Below are 18,041 nucleotides of genomic sequence, written 5' to 3' on the forward strand. Positions count from 1 at the left end.
AGGTACACCAGGGATGGCTGATATTTTTCTGAAGCCCAGAGAAATCTCAGACACATGGGGCTCTACAAGGTCCTATATTCTGTAGGAACATTGCTCTGTGAGAAAACCCAAGATCGCTTGCAAAACACCAGCTCAGCCCAAGTCCCGCTGTGTACCTGGGTGACGGCATCAGATGCTGTGACTCTGGGGACTCTATGCTTTAAAACTGTGGCTTATGGGCAAAACCCTGACGACCTTGTAACTGTGAGCTCCATGTCTTCAAGTCTACCCTGAGCCCATGCTTCTCCTGGAGGGCTGTGCATGGATTCTGCTCTGTCTTCCAACCTTGTAACCTGCTGGCGGTGGAGTAGGAAGTGATCACTCCATCTTTCCAGTCACCTTTGCATGGCCTTTCTTGTACTCCTCCTCTGTAAACCCAAGCACTGTCTTTCCTCTTCAAGCCCATGGAAAATTCTGCCTCCACATGAAATTCTCCCATCAGGTGCCTCATCCTGATATTCACAATGATGACAAGGAGGGTAAAGACACTTTAAGTGTTGAGACAAGTGTGACTGAGGGCTTTGAGTGCACTCTGAAAATGGATGCAGTGGAAATAAAAGTGCTAGATAAACCTTGTATTAGCTTTATGAAATGCATCACTGAGCCTTGAAAAGAATAAGGATCCCCAGAGTGTCTGAAATCATGTGAAATGCAGAAATTTTTCAGCTGAGAAGATGGCTTTGCCCTGATGGAATCTGTTGGATTCCTGGTGACAATGATTGGACTTTCCCTGAAGAGACCTCTGGCTCAGCGAATGTGGACACAGTCTCAGGTTGTTCCAATGTGGAAATCTCAGAGAACACACTGCTTTCTGGTGAGGCTCTGAGGTGAGCTTGGCCAGGCAGGGATGTGGACATGATATAGATACTGACATGGATACACACAGAGATGCAGACCAAGATGTATAACTCAGAACCACAGCACTACTCAAACCAGTTGTGGAGGAAATCTCACCATCTGTGTGCCCCAAAATGCTTCAGGTAAGAATTTATTTAAAGATGCTTAAGGCTTGTACTGTTCCAGCTATGTCAGGAAATCAAAGGATGGATGGACCTTCAAAGAAGCCAGCAAAGAATTGTCACAGTAATGTTCCAAGGAATAGAAGTGAAAATTATAAAACAGCACAAGACTGTAGCATACCATTGATGTTGGAATTAACATCAGAATCCAGATTTAAGACTGTGAAAACAAATAAAAACATGAGTGAAAGATAATATGCCCCATGAATGCCCAAATATCTTTGAAAATAGTTCAAACCACCTTGTATCATTATGAAAGGTAGTTTCAAAACAATAATCCTTAGAAAGTAGAAAAATTAAACCAGATGAAAAAAATACCTACTTAAAATGCTCAGTAAAAATACCCAGTAACAATGCTTAGTAAACAAATTGCTAAATTGGTACAAAAAAATTTAAACAATCAGTTACAATTGTATAAAATAGTAACAATACTGTTTTTAATTTATAAGGTTTAAAAAAGCAACAGTGACAATAAGATTTTTATTTTTTATTGTGCTGGGGTACATTGTAGCATTTGTAAAAGTTCTTACAATGTATCAAATATATCATACTTGAATTCACCTCCTCTAAGATTTTTTTAAATAACTAAAATACTTGACAGCATAACACGTAAATAAGGAGGGAGCGATAACAACTAAATTTTTCTAAAATGTTAGGGAGGAAAGAGAATGCAAAAGTAAGTACACACTAAAATTTCTAGGGAAGTTTTATTAAAACACAGGAAAAATGCAAGTGGAGTACAGAAGCGCAAACGTAGGAAAGAGGGTGAAGGTTCAGAGAAAGGAAAAGCTGAAATGGTCAAGATTTGCTCCAGACAGAGCTGAAAGCTCCATCAACTTGAGGTGAAACTACCCAATTAAAAGACGAGAGTGTAAGATTGAAGAGCCAGTGTGTAGGACAAGCAACGGGACAAGAATTCACACGGCAGTGTTACATGTAAGAGCAAAAAGAAAAACAGCCCAACACTCTATAGAACGACAACAGATAGATCTTGGTAAAGTCACCTGTTAGAAACCTATGCAGCAAGGAAAATGAATAGCCCAGAGATCGTGCCCATGTGTGGCTGGCCCCCAGGAGCACAACGCTGAGCAAGAACCAGTGGAGCTGCCATTCACACACTGTCAACAGCACACACAAGGGAGCCTGTCTGCTTGCCACTTCTGGAAAGCATTCATTTGCGAGAACTCTGCAGAAAAACAAGGAAATGATAAAAATGTTGTTCATCAGAGTGCAAGCGGGTGAGACGGGAAGGTAGGCATGGCTCTGTGTTGATGATGTTGGTGTGCTGGTAATTTCCTAATTTCCTACTTCTTACTCAGCATGACAGACAGAGTTGCTATCTTGCTGTTCTTACTGGGTTAGAGAGGCACCAGTGTATAAAGTTCAATATACAGTGAAAGCCAACTGCAGAAAAATGGTGAGTGATTAACACAGCTCCTCCCTTGCTTAGCTTGGAGAAGAGAGAGGAAGGGCGGGTGAGTTGGATCTTCCCAAACTGCCTAATAACTTCATTATGAATCTCATTTTCACTAAGTAGTTAGGTGAAGATCAGTGAGCGTGAGCAATCATTAAGTCCTAATTAGTCCTAGTGAGCCACTCTGGGATTTGAAGCAGTTCTGCCCAAACACAGGGTCCTTGATGGTGGCACCCGGCATGCTTTTCATTAGGGTTCTGGTCCCCAAACCACAGTTCCACTCCCACTTCTGTCTCCCGTGGCTTTGTTCCTTCCTCCGTTAGGTTAGAAACCACTCCGTAGCAAAGAGTACACATACACAGATGTGTGTGTAGACACACATATACATACATGTTTATAGATACACAAACAGCACACCCATGTGTGTAACTGTATATGCATACATATATGTATATTGTGTACATACCACACACATGTATATAAATATACACACATCAGCACACACACATGCACAGACATGTGTACACACACCCTAGGGTTCCAGAGTTTATAAAACAAGAAAGAAAGCCTATCCATTACTTTAAACTGACAAATCTTGAGAGGCCAGAATGACAGGGAATGGTCCTCTTTCCCTCTTTCCAGAAACACGGTGTCCTGCACACTACAGCCCTTCACAGGGCGAGTGACGTAGTCGCTTGTAAGCGGACAGGAAAAGCGCCCTCAGTCCTCTATTCCAAAGTTAAACTGGAAGATCAAGAAGACACTTATACTTTGGATTTTTGGGTGTAGTTTCTAATATTTAGTGTCACACTTAATATGTAGCAGTTGTAGAATGCGAGGACATAGTCACTTTTTCTTTGAGCCACCATGTTTCCGTGTGAGGTGGGGTCCAGAGTTCAGGAATGAGACCGGGGTCACAGGTACCCCCTGCCCATGTGATGTGATTTCACAGACACTTCACGTGATTGCCAGAGCCTGAAAATGCACACTCCAAGCCTGAAAGCCGTCCGCCAGTCTCCTCTCCACTGACCTGACAGTCCTCATACGTTTTTTACTTTTTTACAAAAAAATTCAGGGGCATCATTTTCAGAGCCTCTGTTAAGATTGGGGTGGCCTTGCGCTGGCAATGTGGCTCAAGGCATAGAACACCCTCCTACCTAGCAAATGGGAGGCCCAAAGTTCAAACCCTAGCACCACTAGAAAAAGGAAAGAAAAGAAAGACAGACAGAGGAAGGAAGGGAGGGAGGAAGGAAGTAAGGGAGGGAGGGGGAAAAGACTGGAGTGGTCACACTGTAGCTCTTTTGAAATCGAAAGGGAGTTATTCATCATTTGCTGAGGCCGTAGCACTATGGGCCCATCGGGTCTGGGTGAGATGACCAGTCGTCCCCTGAGGCTGGCTCCCCTAGAACGTCAACAAGAGTGACCCGTCACCTGAAAGGAATTCCTCCTGTTTCATCTTGCTCAAGTTCTGAGATTGGTGCTCTTTAGTTAAGTCAACGAACCTGTGGCGTGTGCTTTATTAAAATACTGTTCAGAGCATATCTGAGGGTATATCCAAGGGGAATGTGCTTGGGCATGGACAGTATAAGTTTTCATTTTTACAACTGGGGTGCTTTCAGTAAGATTTTGCTAGGACTTGTCCAATGCCAACACAATCAAGACGCCTGTGACTGATGGGTCCCTGGGGACCTACATTCCTCCCACATGTTCATCTGCAAACAAACCAAACCTTATGCCAAAAATGAAGGCTTCAACCCACGGTGCAGGGCAGAAACCACACTGGCAGCTGTCTGACCTGTGTTGTCTGTTCCTTGTAGCCTCGGTTGCCTCCACCTGCAATGATCCAGGGACAATGCAGAACGGTACCCGCTATGGTGACAGCCGGGAGCCTGGAGACACCATCACGTTCCAGTGTGACCCTGGGTATCAGCTCCAAGGCCAAGCCAAGATCACCTGTGTGCAACTCAACAACCGCTTCTTCTGGCAGCCAGACCCTCCTACGTGCATAGGTATCAGGCATCAGAAATCAAATTTCCGCTGTGGTCCTGAGTGCAGCTGATCACTAACATTGCTCTGCTAATGTATTGCTTCTCAGGAATGTCTCTCAAGAGCTCCTTAAGTGCCCTGGGGCTCTTGGAGGCCATACTGAAATTTAATTGTAAACCTTTAAATTTTATTTGATTAGGAGAAATAAGGGAAATAGTTTACTTAGTGTACAATAATTGACATTTTGCTAACATTTCTTGTCCTTAATAATTCTAGTATAAATATAGATCACCCAAACTGCTTTAATTTAAAATTCCAGGTGGCTCAAAATCTGTGACCCTACCATTGCTCTTCATATTGAAATGTGGCCTTAAGCAAAACCCACTCACTACAAAGCACTTTCTTTTTAGATGTGTTTTTCTCTATCAGTACATTTTAAATAAATCCCCAAACTAGAAATTATTTTGCTTTTGTGAAAAAGAAGGAAGAAAGAGCAATTTCCTTCTAAACATGAGAATTTTATCATCTGACCATTTTAAAAGGGTAACAAATGAGTTTTCAGACTGCAGTATGAATAGCCATCTAGGGTGATCTATCATAAATATGACTTTAGGGAAATGCATTTTTATATAAAGTAGTAATTACGCATAGACCGTCTCTTCCTTCAATTAAACATTTTAACCCAGAAGATCTGTTTAGAGAATATCATCTCAATTTTAAAAAATTCTACTCACCTTTTATGATTTTAATGAACTATCACGGTTTCTTCATTATCTTTTTGAAAAATGTAAAATTTAATTAATCTGAGCCAAGATGGCGATAATGAAATGGCATGCATACAGTCAGTGGGTCATTTTTGCATACAGTGACCTTGAAGGGAATTTGCTGTGTAAATACATTTTTATTCTGCCATCCTCAGCACCCCATAGACTTTCCCTACCACAAAGCATTCTTGAAGACAGATGAGACCTGATAGCTCTGCTCCTTAACTCACCACCTCATCTGAGCAGCCATGTTTATTTAATGTTCTATGTGGGTTTCCATTCCTTCGCTTTCGTGGGAGCTGTCATGCATTTTAGGGTGAGCTGAGTCAACAGGAGACCTGCAAGTGTTCCACGTGTTTCTTTTACAAAGTGGCGTAATTATCTAGAACACAACCATAACTCAAACAGAAGCCAATGTTTTAAAATTAGGAAGGCTTTTTTTCCCTTCCGTTTTGCATGTTTTAAGCTCAGGGAGGAAAAGCAGCACAACTGCAAGTTTATCTCTTAAAAGCAACTCATTACTTTACATTCATTTAAAGATGTAATTGTAAAATGTCACCATTTTCCCAACTACTCTGTCATCTTTTGTTAACTCATCCTTGAGTCACCTAATCTTGACCAGCAGCTGAACAATCCAGTCCTCAGCACAAAACATACACCACCACCCTTCCTTTGCTCTGCCATAAGCACGAGTTGTCACTTGTAGACAACTGGATAGTCAGTCACTTATTTTGGCGACTAGACCTGGTAACACATAGAGATTTTGTAGCAGGAAAATGTGACATATGTCATTGAGAATAAATTGAATACATTGTAAGTTTTGTTTTTCAGAAATGAGGCTTATGTCCTCTGGAAAATATTTTTATCATAGGGTGTCAGCATATTAGTACTCAGGTAAATCCTGTTCTCAAGATTCAAGAGAGTAATTTTCTACCCTTTTCCCATATTGAAAGATAATGCATGCTTATTGCAGATGTTTTGTAAGCTGCAGTAACACCAGAAGAGAAGAAAGCCATCAATGTCTTGCCCAAAGGCAGTTACTATTCACACAAACATGTGTATATAAATTCAGAATTATGTCTGTTTTTACAATGTTTTTAGATAACATTATCCTGCATGATTATTTTGGAAATTGCAGATTTTACTTATCAGTACATGCTGTCTCTTGTATTATGATATATTTTTTACTGATTTTAATGACCGAACAGCATCTTTCTGGAATGTAGCTCTGCTGGCCCTAACCAGACAACACTCTCTGGTATCTTCAGCTTCAGCCTACAGTGTTGAAGCCTCTGGTCCCTGATTACTAAAAATTAAATTGCTTAGGCCCCTCCCTATGACGAGAGCTGTGATGAACATTCTTGCTGCAAAACGCACCCAGGATTACTGATGAATGCCATTTTTCTACAAACTTACATCTGTCCAGAACATTTTCCAAAATTCTTTCAGAATTCTGACATTGTTGTTGGCCATGTGTTTCTTTTCCCTGACTCAAACTCACAGCCAATGATAGTTTTAACCTTAAGACTTCATATGGGTGGGAAGTGACGAGCCCTTGTTGTAACTGGCATTTTAAATTAATCATGGGGCTGAATCTTTTTCCCTACACTTTCGAGCCATGTTAATTTGTCCTGCCCAGGTTGGCTAGCTACTCTCTTTGCCCCTCTTATCACTAGTGCCTTACTCCCTCCGTGGTCTGGCTCTGCTCCCTCTTCTCTGCAGAAGCTCTCCAAGCCTCTCACCCACTCCACGAGATCCACATTTTCACCACCGTATCATTTGCTGCTCATCTCATCTCCTCCATGGTCGGCTTGGGCGCCCCCTCCTTCTTTCTCTTCCCAGAGGCCCCTTGCAATGGACCTCCTCCTGGTGGCCTTTGTGCTGAGTCCTGAGGGACTAATTCTCTAGCCCAGAGGACACAGATGGCTTTCTAATTTGAGCAGCGTGTCCCTCAAACCCTCCATTTGCTTAGGTAGCCTGCAGCCGCTTGCCCTCACATCCAAATCCTACGGAGCTCTGGAAAGCAGAGAGGCACCCTGAGTTTGCAGAAACCCATTTGATGGCAGCAGCCTGCCCCGACCTTCAGGGTGACTATTTAAAGATTAATTATCTCACTTAATGGCATGAATGTTCAAGTGTTTTGATGGAGAATGCTGATCTGTTTCATTAACAGAGCTGAAGAGGAGTTGCTCCCGCCCTTGATGGGGGAAGGAGCCCCTCTGTAGATTCTGGCTGTGTGGAGGTGGAGGTAGGGGTTTTGCCTCAGTGACCATTCTCCCTGGGGAATTTCCCACAGTCTCTGAGCTGCATTTTCTACTAAATTCTAAACCCATCCAAAACATTTTGCAAGCTCTCTAATTAAAACCTAATGGAGCTAAAATGAAGAACACAAGACTCAGAGAGAACAAACAAGGCTAGACAGGGCCACTCAACCATGTCCCAGGATTTAAACAGCCTCACCTGCAGGGCCTCCTAGAACAGCAAGAATAAGACAGGACACCCAGCTTCCTTTGCGTCAATATCTGCATCACATTCCTGGACACCTGCTGGTGGCACCTGTGAACAGTGCCCCAATCTGTTCTTTTTCATCTTCCAAACCCTGTGTGGAATAGAATCTTCTAGAGACCACCAGGTGCCTTCTCTCTCCACCTCAAAGGCCCCGTTCCTCCTGCCCGACACTGTCAGCATCCACCTGACTCTGGGGCTGCTCTGGGCGATGGTCTACACGTAGCTTATTCAGGTGCCAGAAGACATCAGGTTTTCATCTTTTTATGACCGTTATAATGCCTTACTTTGAGCATACACCTTTCAGAAGCTATTATAAATACTTCCTGTGATGTTATTCAGGGTTTGCCTTTGAATTTATAACAAAGGTACTAGATTCGGTTGTATTTCTTCTTTGTGAAAACCAAGTTTTAGGAATGTTAGGTGATATTTTGAAGACCCAGACATCCCTGAAAATTGTGCAGTGTACGTGCTGCACAATGTATGTTCATTTTATTTACACAAAAGCAGTCTTTTTGTGGATAAAGGTCAGTCATTAGGACATTTTATTCTCCACTTATTTTTTTCTAAATGCATATTTGGTCAGTAATGTGAAATAAGGTCTCTAGTTTAGGAGGAGTACTATGATTTAATTGGGATGATATTTTACAACAACCTGGTGACAAATCACAGATTCTCTATAAAGAGCCATTAAACCCAGAGCCTTTGTGCAGAAATCTAAAACGCTCATGCTTACAAGTGTCATGTTTTACCAAAGTCCTTGTGATAGAAGATTTAAGAGAAATTTTATCTAGTGCAGGAAAAATACTAAATATTATCAGATTCAAGAACAAATCATGATCATACTAAGAACATCACATCTCATAATTCCTGCCTTAATGTTGTAATGTGGACAGGTCTAATTCAAACCTAGTTTGCAAAAACAAACTAAACTTGTTAGCACATAAAATGGTCTTTTTAACATAATGTTCTATGCACTATATTCAAGAATGTCCTTTTGGAGATAAGGTTTTCAGTTTTAGTCCCTGTTCATTAGATATTCCCAAACGGCACTGAAATACTTGGTGTTTGCTTTGCCGTTTTGATATGTGCTGAAAACAACCCAGACCTACATAGAAGAAAAAACTGTGCAAAATGTAAAATGACATTTATCTTCTCACTCAACAAAGATTTCCTGAATACTTATGATCAAGGAACAGTGCTAGCTAGGTGTTAGCTACAAATGTGGAGGGTGTGTTCTAGAAGAAGTAAACATGACTTTGTAAAAGCCTAGGCCTTGGCAAAAGAGTTAAGAGGACCACACGGTGTCATTCACGGGGACTTTTTTCTGTCCAAGGAGTGTGTGTGTGGGTGTTGGGTGTGGGGACTAAGTATTCTGTCCAATTTAATTGGATAAAGTTTAAAATGATATGAAGAAACTTTTATTTCTTAGAGGTATGAAAATCCCCCCCCAAAATGCTTCACAATTACGTGAAGATGTGTAGGCTTTGGGAATCTCGTAGTTCTCTCCAGATCACGGCGCCTGGTGTCTTTGATGGGGAAAGGCTGACCACTGAGCCCTCTTTAAAATAATTCTCTAATGTCTCCTTTCATTGCTCGGCCTTCTTGTCTCCCCTGACTTTTCCTCTGCGACTTTTGTTCTATGACAGCCGCGTGTGGAGGGAATCTCACGGGTCCAGCAGGAGTCATTTTATCCCCTAACTACCCACAGCCGTACCCTCCTGGGAAAGAGTGCGACTGGAGAATCAAGGTGAACCCGGACTTTGTCGTTGCCCTGATCTTCAAAAGGTACATCTCTCACGGAACACCTCTTTTGGGAGGACTTAAAATGTCGTATCTAAAAATGAGTACGCGTATCCTTTGGAGAGTCCGCCTTTCGTCTCGCTGAGTCCCAAGCTTTGTGTCTTCTGGTAGAACGGGCTGCATGGTGACATGGCTGAGATGCACTGCTTTGCCCGGGAGCTTTCAGTTGTAAGACACCCCTGAAGGTCTTTCAAATGCTGTGGGTCGGGCACACAGCCTCTTCCTCATGGGAAGGCTTAATTTACAGAATAGTCACAACAGTAATGAGAGCATGACATAGAAATACTTAGTGTAATTTCTGGTCACTGTCTCCTAGCTCCATGGTCTATTCCTAGGGCAGCACCGAGACTGTCTAACATACTTGGGACTTGCAACAAATGAAAGCTCCCCAAACTGTGAATGCTGAGGGATTTGAATTACTGAACCTCAGTCTTAAATATGCCTGCAGTAGTATGGGATAAAATTATTTCAAAATAGATCCTGTAATATGCTCATTAATATGCAGTACGTGATAATTAAATTTTATGGAATCCCAAAATCTTATCCAATGCTAGGCTTTGATTTTTTAATTAAATGGACGTGATAGTTTATCATTCCATAGGCTGCCCGTTGATCTTGTAGCTTCCAAGGCAAAGTGGTCTAGTTATATTTATTTTTCTGGCAGTGGAACAGGCTTCTTTTCCTAGGACCTTTGCAGCCATATTCAGGGCCAGGGGTGACTGCCTCTCTCCCCATCTCCTGAGCTCTGAGTCAGGATGCTTTCACGTGCCTGTGACCCTTGTCTTAAGCAGGGTGATAAGCCATTGTCTCCTGAGTTTACTAAGCTGCTACAAATTTTCCAAAGCACAGATACTTTCATGACACTCAGCTCTACCCAAAACCTGTGAACACTGACTGTCTGTATTGCTGGGTGTCTTTATAGCTTGGTTGGAGCATTTTCCTTTAAACCCTAAGCCTAGTGCAGCTCTGTGATCCTGTGAGCCCTTAGTGTATGCAGTGTCTTCTCATAGCTTCCCTGAACTGGGAAGTTTGCAGGTGCTCTGGTGGGAGTCTTCCTGGGACTCTTACACCTGGGTCTCATGGTTGGGAGGAAGTAACTAGAATCCCCGGCTCCATAGTCTATAGGGATGAGTGATAAAGGATGTTATTAAATCCAGTAACTCACACGTGACACTAAATTCAGGCATGCCTTTGTGGGGAGGATGGGAGTCTGGCTTTACTAACCTCTGGGATAGAGTTCTGGGGCCAGAAGTACCTGTGCGTCCTGTGGCACCACCTGGTACTCGGGGTCTTTGGATAGGAAGGCTTTATTGCTTTCCCTATGATAGTTGGTCCCTATGACAATAGACTTGGGTCTATTATAAGTATGCACAACTATCAGAGATAGAAATAAGAAAGGTCGTAAGAAAGGGAGCCATTATAATTATAGATTTAACTCCAGACTTCTATGCATGAACTATGGTATATTTAAAAAGGAAGACCAGGCAAAATATGGCTTTTTCTGTGTAACATTGTATTTTCAGTGTTCAATAAATAATCTGTAGAATTTTACTACCCCATAAAGTTCCACTCAGTGGATACAATTCCTACTAGTAGCTTCCTAAACTTAGTAAGTCCCTTCCTTCGCTCTTATTCTGATCTCAGTGGACTTGCAAACAAACATTAAGAAACCTGATGCAACTTCCTTGAGTCAGTGTGTGCAGGGATGTCATGCTAGAGTGAATACAGCCTTAACCTGCAGGAGATGCACTGCGCAGGGTGGGGTGTGTGCTCCCAAGTTCTCTTGTGCCTATCAGGATGCAGTGGACACATGGGGAGACACCTGCCATTCCTGATAATCCCTTGGCAATTACAAAAACTCTTTCTGTTCCAGTTGCCAAAAGTTTCTGCCTCAAACAGGAAAGAGAGTGGGTGCTGCCAGCATCGAGTCTTTGTCAAAGACACCGGGACCCAACATAGAGAAGGGAGGAAGAGGACAGGGCTGGCCAACACAGCCACTTCAAACCAACTTCTAATGCGTTAATTGGCCCTGACCACAGCGAGCTCTTAGACACATCTGGCCACCCCAGTATCTCTTGGGAAAATGCCTGTGTTTAAAGCTCACAGACAAGTCAGCCAGCACATCACAAAAATGAAGAAAGAGTCCAGAGGGTTGACTGTATTATATTAGAAAAGAAGAGAGAGACAGAGAGAGAGAGAGAGAGAGAGAGAAACAGACATATCGAGAGAGAGAGAGAGAGAGAGAGAGAACCCAAGACAGAGAGAATTGGCATATCCAATGTGGTTGTGCTTAATGTGAAGATGTTAACCCTCGTTTGCCACTGTAAATATCTACCATTGGCTGATTTATCATGAGACAATTACATTTTTAAAGACAAAATAAAGAAAGGAAAACTTTACAAAACTTTCAGAATATACCAAGCATATATGTATATTTGAAACAGTGTTCACATAAAAATCAAATCTTAGTGGGAATTCACTCCTTTTGAGCCTCGTTCTTTGAACTGTATCTCATTAGCAAATTCATGGGAACAGGGAAAGAATATAATACCTGTGCTCTTATGATTCGTTTCCTTTTCACTACCTTGGAAATTGTGTTGTAAGTATCATTGTCATTATTCAAAACACCAATCATATTTATTACAATTGATGTTGCTATTTTAACATTTTGACTATCATTATAACCAATGTTTTGATTGTCCTAGTTATTAAAATTATTATAAAGAAGCAAAGGAAAATGCTTTGTGCTCGCAAAGACTTCATCTCTGGACAGTGAGGCAGGTGTGTGTTGAGTGTATCCTATCGCATGTATTCTTGCCTTTCAGTTTCAATATGGAGCCCAGCTATGACTTCCTACACATCTACGAAGGGGAGGACTCCAACAGCCCTCTAATTGGGAGTTTCCAGGGCTCCCAAGCTCCAGAAAGAATCGAGAGCAGTGGAAATCGCCTTTTCCTGGCATTTCGGAGTGATGCTTCTGTGGGCTTATCGGGGTTCGCCATTGAATTTAAAGGTATTTCAATGAACTGTGTTTGTGTGAAACATCAACAGGACTATTTTAGCTGTTAACATTATTTTATGACGTTTTGCATATCTGCCAAACACGTTCATTGCTGTCATATATCTCCCCTAGATGAGGAAGAGAGTCCCACCTCTCTAGTGAAGAAAAAATTCCAGAGACACATTTCCACTTCAGCTGTGGAAAAGGGGATAGGGAATTTACCTCCCAAATTTATAGCCATTTGGAAATAAATTACTGTGCGTTAATAATGCAGTGATGTTTAAGAATCATTTCAAGATGCACTTTCACATCTTCTGAGTTCTTTCTTTAGAATGTCTGAATTTAAGTACATCTGAATGGCTTAGTGTTGCCTCACTATTCTCACTGTGAAGCTATCTATTGTCCCTTCCGTCCCCTCACCTAAGGGCGTTGTCTTTATGACAGCTGTGACCGTGCAGACCTGGGTTTGAAATCCACCTTGCCCTGCCAGTTATATCCAAGAAAAACAAAGCCATGCACAAATCCTCCCTAAGTGACTGAGCCCATGAAAACAAATATTTGTTTTTCAAATCCATTTCTTGTGTGAACAAGGAAAATACAAAGTATAACACATAGAATGAGAAAGAGGATTTATCAAAATACCACTTTACGGCGATGAGTGTTTTATCAAATTTCAGTGGAATTACTTATATTTATTTAAACTTTTGAGTTCAGTTTGTAGAGAAAATTGTAAATAAAATAGAGGATGTGTTTTTACTTGTTCCTTTGAAACAGGGTCACACTGTGGAGCTCAGGCTGACCTTGAGCTCTCTCTATACCTCAGGGTGACCTTGAACTCATGATCTTCCTGGCTCTGCCTCCCACAGTGTGATATCAAGCCTGGCTTTAGAGGATACATTTTATCTTTTACCTCTTTAATGGATTTGTATTTCTTTATATGGATTTAAGTAGAAAATTAATCTTTCTCCCAAAACATCAAAATTTGTGAATTTAGGGGGTCTTTATGTAAATGCGCAATAAAAACGTCATACAACTCAGCAACCAGAGGAGGATCCTGTGTTTGGGTGGAAGCTGCCATGTTTATAAATAGTGACAAACAGCATTTGCATAGCGTCACTGAAGGGTTCTTCACCATGCCTGGGCCTATTCTATGATCACCAAAACCACAACAAGCCCAAACAAGTGAACAAACAAACAAGGGAACTCACATCAGGAGGAGGACTGACCTGGCCTGCTGGAGCCCCTGTGTGTTCCCTGGCATTCTAGGTCATTCTGGGTCCAGTGGATGAAGGGCACAGAGAGTGACGGGCAAGTGACTGGAGGAAAACGCTACCTGTTTTCCAGCTGGGCTCTTTGCAACCACAGCAGCCATCTAAGTAGGGGCTGTAGCTCCTCAGGGTTGCAGAGTTCTCCTCTGGGGTCCATGGGAAAACATCCCAGGGAAGAGCAGCATGGAGCTCCCATATCCCCGGGCGAGCCCCAGGGGCAGCGAGAATCCATAGTTAGATGCCATGAGAACAGGAGGGGCATGGGGCAGTCATGCTTTGCAGCCACCCCAGGGACCTGGCCCATGTCTATTCAGACCCCAAGGTCGGAAGGTATTCTTAGGTAGAACAGACATGAATGATGGCAAAACACATTGTTATGAAGTCATCTCATTAGGAAACCTGTCAGACTGTGAGCAGAAGAAGGACCGGTGATTTATCACTGAGCATCCCCAACTGTCAATGGAACCAACAGATTAGGCAAGGCTCACTGGGAGGAACGCCTGCCTCCCAACTCTAAATCCATGGTGTGAAGTAGGAGGCTGCATAAGCACCTTTTCACCAAACCGTGGACTAAGCTAAAAGAGGCTGAAACAATAGGTGATCAAAAAGGATGAGAGGCCATGGATATAGCCTGACAGACACACACTGAGAAAATGCTCAGTTTTTAGTGGTGAAGTAAATGAGGACAGAGACCAGTGCTTTGCACAAGAAGCTTGGCACATTTGCTGAATGACTGATTAAACAACGGAAAGAAATAACGGTGCAGATCCCACCATTTTAATTTTTGCTCCTCTATGTGTTTAAAGTAAATGTTTTGTGCTCTGTATGGGAATTAAGGCCACTCCAAAGAATTATGAAAATGTCAGCTACCACTTAAAACATCCAAATCGTTTTGATTTTTTCCCCTCATAGTAATGGGGCTTGAACTCAGGGACTCATGAATGCTAGGCAAACACTCAACCACTGAGCTACAGCCCCAGCCACCAAAGAGGTTTTCAACATAGCAAATAAGAGAGCGCTGATCTCCACCCAGCACAGCGCCCTTGCAGAGAGACTGACAGTAGCAAAATACAGGCCATTGGAAAGGTTTCCATAGTTACATCTATGTAGTTGAAGAAAGCAAGTAGACCATACCTCATTAAATATAAAAAATAATTATAACAGGTTAGTAGGTGCAGCCACCTTTTAGGAATAACAGATAGTTAGATTAAGTGAACAATTGCCAGAAAGCTCTCTTGAGCTGACGCTGATCCATAGATTGTTAAAAAGATAGCTAGAAATACTAAAATCCCAGTGACACAGGCCTTCTCTGCTTCCTGTGGGATTTCCCAAGGAGCGGTGTGTTTGTTTGCTTTTTTCCTCTTCTACTCTACCTTATCCAGGCCTGGGAGGATGATATCATGCAGGGTCCCCAAAACTGTGCCTCGTTCTTCTTCCAGGTACGCCTGCTACCATCTTCCTCTTGAGACCTGCTTGTGGAATGTCTGCATTCAGTGGTGGCGGTGATGTAGACCACCAAGAGGGAGAAACGAAAGCACTTTAACTAATATTGGCCCCAGCAAAGCAATGAAATTCAGTCTTCACTTATGTTTCCCAGAGATTATTGCATGGCTATGATTGGCGCTGATTTTCTACAATGGGTAGAGGATTTAGCATTCCTGAATGTTAGCTGTGGATAAGATTGGAAACACCAAAAGGAAAAGAACCGAAACACTTACTTCTACCCACGTCTACTCACAACTGCGTTATTATCCTCACAGACACACACAACCAAATAGATTTTCATAGCTTCAAGTTAAAAAGTGAAGTATAACTTCCACATCAACCACCAGAAGGTCTGTAAAGTTCAACTCCAGAGGTTTCTGGAGTCACTAGGAACTCTCATGCTGGGGAAGGATGTTGATGTGTATAAACAAAACACGATTCAAAAGCCAAGTACATAAGGATATGTACACATCTTCACTCACCTTAGTGGTGCTTTGGAAGGTCTATTGAAATAGGAATTTTAAAATATTAATGCAACCAGAAGATAACTGAAGTTAACTGCATAACAACAAAACTGAGGGGGAAAAATCCCATCTTGTATTTGTATTTGGGACAGATAGAGTTTAGTGAAGTCAAGACTGGATGTTTTCTCTAGTACCCTGGGATGGACAGGTCTCTATGTGGTGTCTTTGTGGGAATTACTTGACTTGTCTGTACTTCAGATTCCTGGGAAGTCGGGAGAAGGTGAGCATTCATGATGGTGCACGGTAGACCTTCAATGGGTCTCATCACTTACCACAATGAGGATAAAACTGTGGGGTGACTGGACATGCAAGACACCATTATTGATACCTGCCAATCAATACATCTGTTTTGCTGCTGTGGTTGACATCTCCTGTACTCAACAGTGCAGACAGCAGTAGGCATCAGGACACCCTTCCACATTCGTGTTCCAAGTCTAGTGTCATCACTGAAAAAGTGCTGTGAACATTCACAAATCAAACATCTTCCTTTCGCAAAGCCATGTTCTCCCACCTCATCCTAAAGCTGTGGGGTGATTTGTGTTTGCATGACTAAAGTACAAAAGTTAAAAAAAGAACCTCGAGTCTTCTTGAATCAATTTGGTAATGAATACATTATCAAAATCCATGGCTGAAAGGGGCAAAAGTATTAAAATGTAATATGGTATAATTTTGCCTAAATGAAAATGACTGATAGCAATTCTATAGTAAAGTGTGGTTTAAAACAAAAAATATATAATTTATTAAAGATAAATTACCTATTTTTATTTAATTAATAGAGCAATTCAGTCATTACCCAATCAAAAATATTTTTGAGTAATTTTCATATGAAGGTCACAGTGTAAAGCCCTAAATAAAATAAGCCAACACACAAACAAACAAAAACCTATTTAGAAAGCTCCCTCCAAGCAATCATGTTCACTTTTTCTACAGAGAAACCCCGGGAAGCTTGCTTTGACCCTGGGAACATAATGAACGGGACAAGGATTGGAATGGACTTCAAATTGGGCTCCACGGTCACCTACCAGTGTGACTCTGGCTACAAGATCGAGGACCCTTCTTCCATCACATGTGTCATCGGGGCCGATGGGAAGCCCTCCTGGAGCCACATGCTGCCCACCTGCAATGGTGCATCCCACTGCTTCAATACAGGGCTTCCTTCCTCCTACCTTCCTCCCTCCCTCCCTCCCTCCCTCCCTCCTCCCTCCCTCCCTTCCTCCCTTCCTCTCTCCCTCCCTCCCTTCCTCCCTCCCTCCCTTCCTCCCTCCCTCCCTTCCTCCCTCCCTCCCTCCCTCCCTCCCTTCCTCCCCCTCCCTCCCTCCCTCCCTCTCTCCCTCCCTCCCTCCCTCCCTCCCTCCCTCCCTCCCTTCCTCCCCCTCCCTCCCTCCCTCCCTCTCTCCCTCCCTCCCTCCCTCCCTCCCTCCCTCCCTTCCTCCCTCCCTCCCTCCCTTCCTTCCTTCCTCCCTTCCTTCCTTCCTCCCTCCTTTCCTTCCTTCCTTCCTTCCTCCCTCCCTTCCTTCCTCCCTCCCTCCCTTCCTCCCTCCATTCCTTCCTCTCTTCCCAATGCACTCACTCTAGAAAAGGGTTTCCCACCCCAGTACTGCAATCCTGTGACCATGCCCATGGTGAGGCTTGCTCACAGAATTATTGTGGAGTCAGTATTGACAGGCCTTCGTCACTTATTTTAGCTGGTATATTAGCTATTGTCATCTGTTCTAGAAGGGGAATTGGTTTTGTTTTACGTAGCTTGAGAATTTTAGCTCCTGGTTTTGGGTAGTTTAGATCTGATCTAATAGGAGATATGAATTAACATTTTGTAGGTGCTTTTCTCTTGAGTACAGATCAATTGATAGATATCTAAAGAAAGAGAGGAAAGGGGATGGAGAGAAAGAGGTTAAGGTAGATTTTTGAAGCCAGTCATGGTGGCCCATGCCTGTCATCCCTACTATGCGGGAGGCCTAAGTAGGACTCCAGTGCAGGCCAGCCATGAGTAAAAGCACAAGACGCTCACTGAAAAAAATTAAAAATCTAAAGCAAAAAGGACTGGTAGGGGGTGGTACTCAGGTGGCAGAGCATTTGCCTAGCAAGTGCGAGGTCCTGAGTTCAATCCCCAGTATCACTGCCTCCCCCAAAATACATGTATTTTTTTATGACTGTGTCATTTTTCCCCCAAAGCAACACTTTCAATTTTTTGTGGACAAAATAATACTTAAGAATTCGATAAAAATCTCTACCT

At 42.6% G+C, this 18,041-nt stretch overlaps 1 protein-coding gene across 2 annotated transcripts in view; it reads left to right on the forward strand.

Moving 5' to 3' along the window:
• The window catches only part of Csmd1 (CUB and Sushi multiple domains 1), a 1,661,894-nt gene that overhangs the window by 1,419,433 nt on the left and 224,420 nt on the right, over window positions 1-18,041 (forward strand). For both annotated transcript variants that reach the window (XM_074055299.1, XM_074055300.1), the window contains exons 27-30: window positions 4,290-4,481; window positions 9,377-9,515; window positions 12,356-12,543; window positions 16,739-16,933. In XM_074055299.1, the coding sequence (XP_073911400.1) occupies window positions 4,290-4,481; window positions 9,377-9,515; window positions 12,356-12,543; window positions 16,739-16,933 (714 nt within the window). The remainder of the gene's footprint in view (window positions 1-4,289; window positions 4,482-9,376; window positions 9,516-12,355; window positions 12,544-16,738; window positions 16,934-18,041) is intronic.

The sequence above is a fragment of the Castor canadensis genome, chromosome 14 (assembly GCF_047511655.1).
Source record: "Castor canadensis chromosome 14, mCasCan1.hap1v2, whole genome shotgun sequence".
Classification (NCBI taxonomy): domain Eukaryota; kingdom Metazoa; phylum Chordata; class Mammalia; order Rodentia; family Castoridae; genus Castor; species Castor canadensis.